At 52.1% G+C, this 14,319-nt stretch overlaps 1 protein-coding gene across 3 annotated transcripts in view; it reads left to right on the top strand.

Annotated features, from left to right (window-relative positions):
• TCEANC2 (transcription elongation factor A N-terminal and central domain containing 2) overlaps window positions 1–14,319 on the top strand; it is a 31,538-nt gene that overhangs the window by 9,634 nt on the left and 7,585 nt on the right. For all 3 annotated transcript variants that reach the window (XM_069093528.1, XM_069093527.1, XM_069093529.1), the window contains exon 4: window positions 9,923–10,116. In XM_069093528.1, coding sequence (XP_068949629.1) covers window positions 9,923–10,116 — 194 coding nt within the window. The remainder of the gene's footprint in view (window positions 1–9,922; window positions 10,117–14,319) is intronic.

Here is a 14,319-nt window from a genome sequence, read left to right as displayed (position 1 = left end):
GGAAGGGGAGAGGGTTTGGGGGGAAGATAATGAGTTCAGTTTTGGAAATGTCTAGGGGACATCCAGTTGAGATGTCCGGGAGATGGTAGGTCAGCAGAGAGACTAGGTCTGGGTAAGTAGATCTGAAAGTCCTCAGTGGGCCTAGGAAAAGTTGTCTCTACTCCCTTCCTTTCTCAGCTCCATGCAGGCTGACTTCTGGCCCCATTGCTATCAAAGACTGTTTTCTCTACTTACTGGGATCTCCTGATGGCCAGATCTAGTGGCTCTTTCTCAGCCTCCACAACCTCTCTGGAGGATCGTGGGGCAGTCATGCCAGCTTTTTGAGACTGTTTCCTGAGGACGCCACTGGCCCTGCCTTCTTCCTTGGGGTATTAGGACTCTTTGTTTGGGGAATGAGCCACCTCCTCCTTCACAGCTGGTCCAACCTGATTCTGAACAGGGACTGTCTCCCCTGTACCCCCAGCCCTACAGGTAATTCTGGATAGAATCTGTTCTACTTTGGGTTAATGTTAATTGTCAGGAAATTTTCCTTTATATCAAACTTAAATCGACTCTGCAACTTTTGCCCCCTTTTATGGTGTCTTCCCTTGGGTCCAGGCAGGGAAAATCTTTTTCTCTCATATGCCATCTTTTCAAATTTTTGAACCCAGCTCCCATCCTCTTTCCCCTCCACCTTTTCTCTTTTGCCCAGTCCTAGCGGGCCATTGTCTTGAGCCTCCTCACCTCCTTGGCCTCCCTGTCTTCCCCAAAACATGGCTCTCTCTTCTTGCTGAAGCCAGTTTCCTCCTGACCAAAGTGGAAGTGGTCTGGACCTGCCTGAGCCCCCTTTGGCTGCCCTCTGACCCTGATGCCTCGCCCTCAGCTGGGTATCCCAGCAGCCTGTGTTAATTATTCTCCCTGGTGGTGTCAGAAGAGGGCCAGTTGTGCCTGTGAGTAGGAGGGGCTCAGGAATGGTTGAGCTGAGTTGGCATGGCCTGTTGGAAAGAGCATTTGGATTTGAAGCCAGGAGTTCTGAGTGTGGGTACTGCTCTGAAACTACAGGCTTGTGACCCTGGGCACGCCCCTCTCTCTGGGCCTTGATTTCCCCCTCTGTAAAACGAGGGGCACTGAACTTGGTGGTCCCCAGTGGCCCTCTGGCCTCTGCAGCACCTCCCAGCAGTGATCTTCTGCCCCCCGGCGCAGGGCCCAGCTCACAGGTAGGTACTTAGGGCTGCCTGTGTTGTTATTTTGATACTCAGTTGCTTGACTTATGGATTTGATTGAAACATCTTGGTCTCTTCTGGCCCTCTTGTTTGGGAGTGTCCAGCCAAGGTGCTGGGCTGCCCGCCCCACGTGGGCTCTGCACAGAGGTTAAGGAATCGCTCCTCTCTAGTAGAAACCAATCCGAGAAAAATGGTTCTGAAGACACCCAGGACCTTCCCCTGGGGTGGGCCAGAGAGAGACTGGCCTCTGCCGTCGTCCTGCGTTGTGGCCACCAGGGGGCAGTCAGCCTCCACAGGTGAAGGCAGGGGCTGGCTGGGCCCAGGGGAGGGGGCGCCCCCAGGATTCATGTCGGGGTGCACAGAGCTGTACTGAGTGAAAGCATCATATCTCAGAGAGGAGCAGGGCCGCCTGTTGGCCACCTAAGATAATTTCTTAAAAATCATTTTGCGTAGTTCTGCAATGTGATTTTGAACGGATGTGGGTGTGTCTGATGGTCTGGGAATTCAGTTCAAAGAAAAGAAGGGAGACCCCAGTGTGTAGCCTGGACTCAGGGCACTCGGAAAGCTGCCCACCTGGGCAGGACCTTGGCCTTGACTCAGACCTTCCTTGGGCCATGCTGATGTTGGCTTGCAGCTGAAGTCTTAGGGCTTGGAGGAATCAGGGGCTTCTGGGTTCTGTTAGCACAGTTATGGGCTGGAGACATTTGTGGGATAATTGCCTGCAGGTATTCATAGCAAAGGACCCTCCCCCCACCTTCTAGCTCTGTGCCTAGCCCTGGCCTACCGGCTGTAGGAAAGAGCAGACTCCTGGGCTTGGTCCTGGGAATGAGGTAGAGGTGGGAATGTGGCCAGGTGAGAGGGCTGGACAGCTCATAGAGACTTCAGGCCTTCCTGGCGCCTCTGTCCTGTTTAGATCCTAACCAGGGCGTCTTGGCCTCTGGTCCCTGGGCTCCCTCTTTTCCTTACTTTTTCTGGGAACATCCTAGGTCCTGGCTTCAGAAATCTGTGTCTCTGCTCCTAACGACCTTTCCTGCTGCTGGCCCTGGCTTCAGCATGCTTTCCCCACCTCACTCCTCCTCGCCCACACAGGTGGGCTTACCAGAGGGCATATACATATCCAGAAATAAGATGTCAGTGGAAGGGGATTTAATATGCCCCTAGCCCCAGCTTGGCCCAAGTATCTGCTCTTGTGTGGTTCCCAGATGAAGATGAGGTCTCCCCAGCTGAACAGAGCCCCTCCAAGCTTCTTTTTGTAACCACATGGAGCTCCTCTTCTTAGTCCACAATCCCAGGTCTCCTCTTGGCTGATCAGAAAGCCTCCTGGTCACATGGTAGGTTTTTGGTATTGCTGTCCATATGGCTGAGGGTAGAATTACAGAGAGGCAGGTTTCTATTAGCTTCCACCAATGGTCTGGGCTGCATCAGGAGGGAGGGAGGGAGCTCCCCCTTCCTGGAGGGTTTCCTGAAAGCTGGGATGGCCCCTTCTCCACTGTGTCCTGTGTGGGGGTGGGGTGGACCTGGAGCCTCTGAGGTCCCTGCAACTTTGTCATTCTGAGTCTTCCCCCACGACTCTCTGGCCCCCCATCGAAGGAGGGCAGCGTCCACCTAAGAAAAGTCAGACATTGCCGTTTACAGGTTAGTTTTCAAAGACAATCCTCTTCGCCATAACAGGTCACTTTCTTCTGTTGGGGTCTTCCTTTCCTCCTGTTTCGTAGAGAGATCTTGTCATCTCAGGTTCACACCCACTTCTGACACTTGCTAGCTCTGCAGCTACAGGCCTGTCCCTCAGCCTATGTGGGCTGTGAAATGAGGACAGTCCTGTCTGTCATGTCAGCCTCGAAGGGTTTAGGGGAGACTCAGATCATCCATCCAGCTCTTTGAAAGTCTTACAGTGATGCTGCCCCTGGGCCCTTCTGGCCAATGTATTGATGACTCCCCTAGCTTTAGGAAAAGCCAGCCAGCCAGCAGTGGAATCCAGATGTCCATCGTTCAAGTTTTCAGGGATGCTGAGAGGTGACACCTGGGTAGGTGCAGGGACAGGTGGCCACGATGTGCCTCGGGCCTCTTCTGCTGAGATTCTGTGGTATTCTCCTAGACAGTAAGCCCTCTGAGGACAGGGCCAGCCATGTTTCCTTCTTGGTCTCCCCATAGAACTGAGAGTGCTCTGCGCAGATGTGGCCGATAAATGAATGGGAATGGAGCCGTCGGTTGAGTCTGCCCACCCCTTCAAATTCCTCACTTGTGAAATGGGGATAAGACCTGCCCAGCTCTGTCTCCCAGGACTGTCCTTTGTGAACCTTGAGGCCATTGTTACCGTTATTTTCACGTGTGATCTGTGTAGTACGGCAGCACATCCTGTTGTAAGCCCCAGGAATGTCCGGAGTGAAGGTCATCCCCATTTTTACCTTCCTGAGCCAAGCACAGAGCTTTACACAGAGTGGCTGCTTGGGAGGCCCTCGCACCTCGCTTGTGGGGGGCCCTCAGCCCTGGGCTGAAGGGAGGTGAATCCTAGAGATTTAGTGAGGAGGTGTTGTTCTCTGTTTTCAAAGAGGACTGATGACATCACAGGTCACGTTGATGGTGTCACAGGTGACGTCATGGGGGGACTTCTTGGTTTTTGCTTGAATTGGATTGAAGTGAGGCAGGGCTGTCCCTCTCTCTTCCTGAGTCGTGGAAGTCAGTGGCTGCATGAAAGTCAGGACTCCTGGTAGTGGCCTGGGGTGTAGCCGGTGCCCTTGGCATCTTCCATGGGTGACCAAGCTCCAAGCACTCCCCAGCACCCAATTCAGCCGCCTTTGTGGCCATTGGAGCAAATTGTCCTTATCCTTCTGTTCTGCCGGGGGCGGGGGGGTGGGTTTGCATGTGTGGGGTGCAGATCCCCTGCTCACTGGTGGGTCACCCTGGTTCAGCCCGTCTGCTGAGCCGGTTTGCCAGGGTGTGGCTGCTGCCTTGGCTGCAGCTTGTCAAAGGTGTGGGTGACAGTTGGGTGAATGGAGTGGCTCTCCCAGGTGGCAGGGCAGCCCTTACCCCAGAGGTGAGCTCTGCCCTGCCCTCCCCCCCCCCACATCCAATGAGGAGGCACAGAAAGGGGTGGTGAAGGAGAGGGAGGAAAATCAGACGGCTTCAGGCTTCAGAGCAGAGTGACTGGAAGAATGGTGATGCCCCTTGGAGAAATGGGGAAATGAGAGAGGAAGCATTGACTGAGGGCAACGCAACCAGGGGGCACCATGTGCACAGCAAGTTCAAATCTGGCCCTAGATGCTTACAAGCTGTGTGACCCTGGGCAAGTCACTTAACCCGGTCTGCCTTGGTTTCCTCATCTGTCAAACCGCTCCAGGACTTTTGCCCAGAAAACCCCACATGGGGTCACGGAGAGTCTGAAGATGAACTGAACAGCAGGGCTCCCTTTCCAGGTTCAGGGATGCAGAGAATGAGTTTCCTTTCCTGGTTCCTCTTGTGGCCCTGCCGAGCTGGGCAGGGAGGCTTGGCAGACTTGTCACGACAGTTCAGTGAGCATTTATTAAGCTCCCGCTGTGTGCCAGGCACTGTCCCACGTGCTAAGGATGCAGAGGGAGGCAAAGAGAGTTGTTGCTTCAAGGAACTGCCAGTCTAGTGGGGGAGAGGATGCACCCAGACGTAAGTGGGAGTGAGCGGCGGACGGAATGAGCAGAGGGAAGGATCTGAGCCGAAGAGGAGCCAGGCAAGGCTTCTTGCAAAGCTGAGACCCGAGGGAAGCCAGATGAGGAGGGAGGACAGCCAGAGTAAAAGCCCGGTGACTGGAGAGGCAGGGTCTGGTGAGGACCTCCCAGGAGGCCGCAGTCATGGATCCAAGAGTGTGTCAAGGGGAGCGAAAGGTCATACTGTGGAGCAAGGGGGGCCTGGAGGCCAGGCAGAGGATTGTCTGTCTGATTCTGGAGGCAGGAGGGGGCCCGCTGGAGGTGATGGAGCAAGAGAGTGCCTTAGTCCTTCCCTCACAGTCACTCCGGGGGGTAGAGGCCACACAGCCAGGCCACACTGGGGCTGCTCTCTGCAGCGTCCCTGTGGCCCCCGCACGTCCATCCGGGAGGTTCTCTGTGCAGATTGTCCATGACCATTTCTCCCTTTGAGTTCTCATTCCTGTAACAGGCAAAGGACATGATGGAGTCTCACGCTTTGCTGCTCCCTCCCCAGGTCTCAGGCAGCTCAGCAGGGGCACTGGGAGCCCCTCCAGGGGCAGAGAGAGGGGCTGGGCAGCTGTGTGTAGGCTGGTGTTTGCCTGTGGTCTCCGAGGTGCTTGGAGCAGTGACCCAGGCTGCAGTGATGAGGGTTTGGAGGCTCTGCAGGCTCCGGGCTCCTCCTTCCTCCCACCTCTTCATGGTGTTACTCTTTTATTTGAAGCTTTTCCCAGAACTTGGAAGCTGTCCATGGTCGACCACCAAGCTGAAGCAGAGCTTGGGGTGAGAGAGTGGGAGGGGCCCTGCCCCCGGCCCAGCCTGGCCCTCAGGTCATTAGAAGCCTCTTCATTCTAGCCTTCAGAGTTAAGGAATGCATTCACTCAGCCCCAGACACCTTCATCTGCAGGGGATCTTCAGGTCGTCTCTGCCAGCCTGCAGACAGCTTGGACAGCTGCTGCCCAGCTCAGAGAGCCCCAGAGCCCCAAGCCTTGAGGAGGCCTCAGAGAACCTTGAGTGCCAGGTTATGCGCCCCCCCCCCCCCCCCCCCACCCCCCCCCGCTGCAGCCTCTCTCACAGCTGGTGGGGAGAGAGCTGCCTCCCCCACCCCAGGTGAGCTGCCCCACCTTGGATGCTTCCACCCTAAGGAAGTGTTCCCAGCTTCCATCCGTTATCCCTGGCAGACTTTGTACACTCGCAGAAAGTGCCGTGCTTGGCTGGACTGGGGGAGCCCCCAAGTCTGCTCTTATCCTCTAAACGCCCTTTGTTCCTTCTTCTCCGCTAGGGGAGGAGGGGGAGTAGAGCAGGGAGACTGGATCCAGGATGGGCCCAGGCTCAGACCTTGCCTCTGCCTCTTACTGCCTGAGGGACTTTGGGGGAGCCCTTCATGCTGCTCAGACTCAGTAAGACGGGGGTTGGGTTGGACAAGCGGTGTCTGAGGTCTTGTCCAGCTCTGCCTCTGTGATCCTCAGGCTGGTCTCAGCGGCCTCCAGAGGCTGTGCTGCTGTTGGCACTTGGCTCCTCGGTGTCCCTCCTGTCTTGGGGAGCAGTGCCCCCCCCAGGCTGGCCCTCGCTCTCTGCCTCGCGGTGCCACCAAGGGCTTTGCGGCATCACGCAGCAGGTGCCCATGTCTGCTAAAATCCCAACATCTTTTTAAGTAGAATCTTTATTTGTCAATCAGTAAGTGTTTTAGTCTCCCTCCCATTTTTTCCTTCCCTAAAAACAAAGCAACGCAAAAGAAGAAAACAAAAACCCTTGTCATCAACATGCCAAGTCAGCAAAAAGAGTGGTGCCAGTGGACGCGCTCGAGCAGGACGGTCCATCCCTTCTCTGGAAGGAGACAGAGTTCTTCCTCCTCAGGCCCCGGCCTCAGGCAGAGCTGTTGGCTTATTTTGTTGTACAGGTGATTTCAGCCAGGTCCGACTCTCCGTGACTCCATTTGGAGTTTGCATGGCAGAGACACTGGAGTGGTTGGCCATTTCTGGCCATTTCCTTCTCCAACTCGTTTTACAGATGAGGAAACTGAGGCACACAGTGAAGTGACATGCCCAGGGTCACACAGCTTGTTAGTGTCTGAGGCTGGACTTGAACTCAGATCTTCCTGATTCCAGGCTGAGCGCTGTGAGCGCTGTGCCATCCAGCTGTTTTTTTTTTTTATTACGATGTTGTTATGGTATAAATTGTTCTAAACTCACCTCCCGCTGCGTCGGCTCACATGGATCTTCCCAGGTTTTTCTGAAGCCGTCCCTTTCATCATTTAGTCTGGCACAGCAGGATTGCATCACATCCGTTACCATAGTTTGTTCACCCATTTTCCAGGTAATGAGTTCTTCCCTTTCCCCTCATCTTAATATAGACTCTTGTCTAGGTTGGAGAACTGGCCTCAGAATCAGTAGGATCTGAGTTTGAGTGCTGCCTCTGACACATGCTGGCTATGTGACTGACTCTGGACAAGTCAGTTTCTCAGTGTCCAAGTTACAGCTTCTCACAAGCCTCTAAGATGCACCATAGCTGCAGCTCAGCATTGGTAGAGGACATTTCCTACACTGATGAAATCACAGGTTCTCACTCCTTACTCTCAAGGAAAATTTCCCCTTTGATCCACATTGGCCCATTCTTTTTTTGCTTTTTGGAGGTGTGAGAGTAGGCAGTTGGGGTTAAGTGACTTGCCCAAGGTCACACAGCAAGTTTTTGTGTTAAGTTTCTGAGGTTGGATTTGAACACAGGTCCTCCTGACTCCAGGGCCAGTGCTCTATTCACTGCCCCATCTAGCCACCCCATACAGAGTTTATTATTCATCTTTTTCAATCTCCACATGACACAAGTATTGAATGACAACGAGTCAAAAGCAGCACTCCAGCCTTCGCAGGACCAAGCAGCAACAGACAGGCACCTGAGGGGATAAGCAGGCAGGGACACATTACAAGCAGAGGCTGCCAAGGAGAAACAAAGGCTTTTTGATTGTCTGGCTGAGGAAACCACGGTCGTGCCTGGAGAACACAAGGAAAGACCCCAGCATCCTGGGAGGACACCTGTGGCAAACTTACAGAGACAAGGACAAGTCACCCAAGGGGCAAAGATGGACAGGCCTCCAGCCGCACTGCTGGAGGGAGTGCCCCATCAACGAGAGCACAGAGCCATCCAAACACCCGAATAATCCTTGGTACAACACGATGGCACGTGCTGGGGCTGGGGGACCCAGCTGATTCTCGGGCCTCATTGTGCTTACAGAAAGCAGACCCAGACAAGCTCCTGCAAGGAGGAAAAGAGTAATGCCCTGGCTGGGTGCACCTAGGTGTGAGGCCTCCTGACTCCAGGGCCGGTGCTCTCTGCACTGCGTGGCCCATTGTTCTTGCTGTCGAGAGAGGCTGCTCTCCAGGACTTGGGCTTCCCTTATTGCCCCTCATTCCTGCTCTGTGATGGTCCTGCCTCCTTTTCTGGGCCTGTGTTTCGAAGATGGGAGATCACGGCCAATGCTTCATTTTATAGATGAGGGAAGAGAGACGGGCCCAGCTGCAGCGTGCTCCCAATGCTTTCTTGTGCACTGCTTGTGTCTGATGGATCACGGACTGCAGGCTGCCTATGCTCACAGTGCATCTCCTCACTGCTCCCTGGGGTGCCAGAGATCCCCGTGTTCCTTGCCTTCTAGAAGGGCAGCTCTCCTGGCAGCCTTCGGCTTCTCCCTTGTTAGGTCAGGTTCACTTTGGTGTTGACACCTGGGCTGTGAAAGGGCCCCATGGACATGTCTCTCAAGGTTAGAAAGACTTTCCACAAAGGCTTGAAATGCGATATCTGGGGATGATATAGGATGTCTGCACTCTCTCCTCAGTTCCCAGGATTAGTCCCCGGAGAGGGGCTGCTCGGGTCCACCCAGACAAGAAGCACAGAGCCCCCCACTCTTTTTTGCAAAGAATATCTGCATATTTATTTCAAAGCTATAGCAAGAACCATCACATGGATAGTCTTCTGCCTCCTGGAGGCATCGTCCTCCCATGCACTGCTGCCGTCACTGGGGAGGGGAAGAGGATTAGGTTCCGAGAGCACTGGCTTCACCAAGTTCTGGGCTTGCTTCCCAGCACCCTGGCTCCTCAGGACTTCCCTGCTGAATTAGCAGCAGCATCTGCCCTGGAATCCTGGCTCCAACGTCTCTGTGACTTGAACTCCTGGGTCCGGGGACTCTATGGCCTGCCCCTAGAACTGAAAAAGACCCATGAAGCAGTGCAGAAGCCCACAGCCTGATTTTCAGGGCTGCAGAGTCTCAACAGGGACCTTCCTCCTCCCCAGTGCAGTGCCTAGGATCCATGGTGTGGGTCCTTCACTCCGGGATGCAGCTGGGAAAGAGGCCCAGGTTCTCTGCTTTCAGACAGGGTGCTTCTCTTTGGTAGATCAGGAGATCGGTCTGTGGCTATAAAAATGTGCTTGTGATCTTTCCAGTAAGGGTGGGTGTCAAGGGAGGAACGGAATGAATCTGGAATCCAAAGTTTTAAAATCAAATGTTTAAAAAATATGTGCATATATGCTATTATTAATACTATTTTACATGTAATTGGGAAATAAGATACACAGGCACTGGGGCATAGAGATCTACCGTGCCTTACTGGAAAAGTCAAAGAGAGGATGGGAGAAGATATGGGAGAGAGCAGATTGGAGGAGGGGATATCCCGTGGGACTGCTATTTTGGGGCAGTGGGTGGGGGAAAAACGGGGAGAAAATGTGTAACTCAAAATTTGATGGAAATGAATGATGTAAATCAGAAGCTAATAAAGCATTTGAAAAATGAAAAAAAAGATGTGCTTGTGGAATTGTCCAAGAAATGTTTAAGCCCACTGGCCCTTTCACTCTTGCTCTTGTCTCACTCTGTAGAGTGGGGATGACTCTCTGTAAAATGGGTCCACAGTGATTTGTGTCCACACCTACAAGATGGTGGTCTAGATGGTGGCCAAGTGGTTTCTTCCGCCTCTGACATTCTGTGATCATGTAGAAAGCAGGTGCTGAAGTTGACCTGATTGGGGGTTTGACAGAGGAAAACAGAAAGGGCCTGTTTCTTGGATGTCTGTCATTTTCTTCTAGGTCACACCGTGAACAAGATGCGCAAACATTCAGATGGAGAGGTGGCTGATCTTGCCAATGAAGTTTACACTGAGTGGAAGACGTTCATTGAGAAGCATTCCAATAAGCCCTCCATCGAAGTCCGCAGCGACCCCCAAACAGAGACGTTCAGGAGAAATGCCCACAAGTTACTGTCTGAAGCGTTGGAACTGGAGGTAAGGCTCTTGTCCTCAGGGCCCAGCCAGGCACAGGGAGTGGTGCCAAGGGGCATCTCTGCTCCTGGGTTCTTGCTTGATGGAGCTGGGTCTTGACTTTGGGATTTGCAGGCAGTTTCATAAATTTGTAGGCAAGACCCTGAAACAGACCTTGAGGAAAGGCTCAGATACCAAATACAGAATCGTTTACTGTTCCTCAGTTGTGTTCTGCAGATGCCAGGTGGTCTGTGCAATAGAGATTGGGGCTCTGGGAGAATATTCCAATGATAATGATACTTGTGGGGAGGTGCCATATCATGAGGTGCTGCAATTTGGGGTATGAAAATAGACTTAAGATTCTGTAAATTTTACCTTGGTCCCAAGGAGATTCCATCCTGCTGTCTAAGACCACTTTAACCAACATTTAGGGGTCCCATCAATAATATTTCATGCCCACAGGTGTTCCATGGGCCAATTAATTCTGGAAATACTGAATTAGACATTAGTTCTCTAATAGAGAGGGGAGATCACGTCCAAGTAGAAGCCACTTGGGCCAAACTAACATGCATCCATGGCTTCATAAGGCATACAGCAGGTTAAGGACCCAGTAGCTAGCACAGTGTAGCATGATGCGGGTGTGAAGATGATGATTGGGGGCACATGTGGTAGAAGGAAGCCTGTTTGTTCATTATTTTACTTCAGGAAGCCTGAATTCCCTGAGTGTCCTGGAAGAGATGTTTTAATGCCTCTGATTCTTCCTCTTCTGCCAGAGGAAATCCCTGGATCTGGAATCAAGGGCCTGGGGCCTGGAGCTTGGCTTTGCTGCTGCCCCTTCCTGTGGAACAGGGCAAGGCCCTCCTTACCCTTTGGTAAGAGCAATGTGGAAGGAGGGGGCCTCCTTTCCTGCCTTGGAGTCTGTGAGGTTCCCCTCAGTGGCAGGCAGTGGTGTTTCTTCAGAGGGCAGCAGTGGCATGATTGAGAGAGATCTGGGCCCTTCCCAGAGCTTCCAGCTCAGCCCCTCGAGCGCAGCCTCGGTGACCTTGAGCCCCTCTTAACGTGAGGCTTGGGAAGCTCCTTCCATGGTTCTCTTGAGTCCTCAATATGACCCAAGTGTTCCACAGGATATCTTTTTTAATAGGGACACATGTAGAAGGAAGACAGAATAACTTGGAGGCCTGGTGTCTGTCTAATTTTCTGGGGTATCGATTAGCTGACAAGACTTGTTTGGTATTTTAAACAAAGTGTATTTTTGCAATAAATCAAAATTGATTAGAGAAATGTACAGTAGGGGTGAATAATATATAGTTAATGTGGTGGTAAATATCAGCTCCCTGTGGTATCTTTTTAAGTAAATTATTATAACGAAGCCTTGCTGTAAGGATTAATGAGCAGTTTGCCTGCTATATTAAACTCTATAATAATTATCCTTTTAGTTTATCCATTAATTATCCTTTAAATGGCACATCAAGTGCTCGGCACTCAAGTGTTACAAAGCAAAGTTAAAAAAGTGATATATTCGTTCACACTTTCCAGTTTAATCAGGGAAAAAGATGATATTCAGCAGAACTGAATGGGTTAGTTTCCAAAGCACAAATTAAAAAAAAATTAAAAGTCTGAATCTGAGGCTAATCCTTGATGTGAAGAAAAACAGACTCAATCTGTTTCCCCTGCCTAAAGAGCGTCTGATTGTCTTTTCATCAGTTTCATATGTCACGGAATACAGACACAAACACTTTTGTGTGGCGCTAACCAGCCCAAACCATCTATTCTCATCTGCAGCGTTTCTACACTGACGGGAGTCAGTGGGCCTCGGATGGGAGCCAGTGTGGGATCCATTTGAATCAGAGGCCAAATCTCCATAAAGGTCATGAATCAGGCAGGAGTCCCCCTCCCCATCGGCCTCCGCATCAGCCCGGATGGGCTCTCAGCCAGGGCTGCAGAGCCTTCCTCTCCCGGTGTGGTCCAGTCTTCTCACAGCTGCTGTTTCTTGGTGTCCTGAGGAGGTCTCTCTGTCACCCATCTCTGCAGATCCTGTTGCTGTGATTGCCACAGGCTAATATGCATGTGACCAAAAAAGTACATCCCTTATTGATATAGACTTGTTCCTTTTCCATGTCGGTGGCTGCTTCCTTGTTCTCAGAATTGTGGAAGAGATGAATAGAAAACCCGTCTTCACGGCCCTGGCTTTCTCTTTCTTTATTTTCTCTTTTTTATTCTCTTGCATCTATCAGATCTTTCCTCATATGAAAGTCTCCTGCCGGGTCATTCTCTTACTTCCCCTTCCTCATTACCCACTCGCCTTCCCACCTCGCTCCTATGATCATTTAAAAAAAACCAAGCATGGTTCTAAAAGTGAGCCTGTACCGTGGCGGGGCTGGTTAGCGAATGTGCTAATGAGACCCGGGTCAGAGGCGCAGTCCCCACGTGGGCCTGCCAGCGCTGCTTTGTTCCGAAGCCACACACTACCCCCTTAACGTTGACCGGCCTCCTCATAAACACGTTCCACTGGTCACAATGGGAAATCTGCTTTGGAAGAAGCTGGCATTTGAGGGTCCCTTAGGAGAGAGGCTGCCCGCAGAGGCGGGCACTTAAGTAACCATCTGCTGCAGGCCTCTCATCTCACCTCCTCTGCCTCTTCTCTCCCTACCTCCTATTTACTATAGGTTCTTTGAAGGCAGAGACTTTTTTGTCTTTGGGGCCCATAGTAGTTGCTTAATGAATGGTTGTTGAATTGAATTGAATGCAGACCTGGGCTCTCAGCAGTGGCTTTCCTGAGGTCTCAGGCCTCACACCTAGGCACACCCAGCCAGGGCACTACTCTTTTCCTCCTTGCAGGAGCTTGTCTGGGTCTGCTTTCTGTAAGCACAATGAGGCCCGAGAATCAGCTGGGTCCCCCAGGCCCAGCATGTGCCATCTTGGTGTAGCAAGGATTATTCGGGTGTTTGGACGGCTCTGTGCTCTCGTTGATGGGGCACTCCCTCCAGCAGTGTGGCTGGAGGCCTGTCCATCTTTGCCCCTTGGGTGACTTGTCCTTGTCTCTACGTTTGCCACAGGTATCCTCCCAGGATGCCGGGGTCTTTCCTTGTGTTCTCCAGGCACGACTGTGGTTTCCTCAGCCAGACAATCAAAAAGCCTTTGTTTCTTCTTGGCAGTCTCTGCTTGTAATGTGTCCCTGCCTGCTCATCCCCTCAGGTGCCTGTCTGTTGCTGCTTGGTCCTGCGAAGGCTGGAGTGCTCCTTCTGACTGGTTGTCATTCAATACTTGTGTCATGTGGAGACTGAAAAAGATGACCTTTGTTCAGGGAGCTGCTAGGGGCACAGAGCCAAGTACTGCAGTGGGGAATGAGAGTTGGAGGCTGAGGCCTGGGTTCAAGTCCTGGATTCTGCGTGACATTGGGCACATCATGGAGTTTCCTTGGGTCTCAGTTCTTCATCTGTAACATGAGCAGGTGGACAGTAAGCATTCTTTGACCTACAGGTTTAGCCTTGAGTGGATAGTTCATGTTTTTGTTTTGTTTTTGCTTTTTGGAGCGGGGAGGGCAGGGCAATTGGGGTTACGTGACTTGTCCAAGGTCACACAGCTTGTTAAGTGGCTGAGGCCGGATTTGAACTCAGGTCCTCCTGACTCCAGGTTCGGGGCTCTATTCATTGTGCCACCTAGCCGCCCCTCGAGTGGATAGTTCAGCTAAACTCTTGTGGGTGGTGTTTGGTCTCTTCCAATGTGGAACTGATGAGCTTGATGGGGTCAGCACAGTGCGAGCCCCCATGACGTGTACCTCCTGGCTTACGGTCATCAGGCTTTGTTTAATTTCTTGACTACACGTTGGTATGTGAGTTATCCCATGTTTCATGGACGTGTAGTTTTCCAACAAGAAGGGACGTGAGAGGCCGTCCTGTCTGACTCCCTCATTGTGTATGTGAGGAAACTGAGGCACAGCAGAGAGCTGCCTGCATAGGAGTTAATGGCCAAGCTGGGCATAGAGACCCAAGTCTCCTCCTTGTTATGTCATTGTACTGCACCCCCCCACCCCCCCACACACACTACACACACCTCATACCACACACACACCATATACCACACACACCACATACCACACCCCACACACACCACATACCACACACACACCACATACCACACACATACACCACATACCATACCCCACACACACCATATACCACACACACACACCACATACCACACTCCCCACACACCACATACCACACA

The sequence above is a fragment of the Petaurus breviceps genome, unplaced genomic scaffold (assembly GCF_028583685.1).
Source record: "Petaurus breviceps papuanus isolate PSGF00001 unplaced genomic scaffold, PetGlider_PUasm1.0 208, whole genome shotgun sequence".
Lineage (NCBI taxonomy): Eukaryota > Metazoa > Chordata > Mammalia > Diprotodontia > Petauridae > Petaurus > Petaurus breviceps.
The sequence above is the reverse complement of the archived record's forward strand: the minus strand, read 5'-3'. Positions and strand labels throughout refer to the sequence as shown.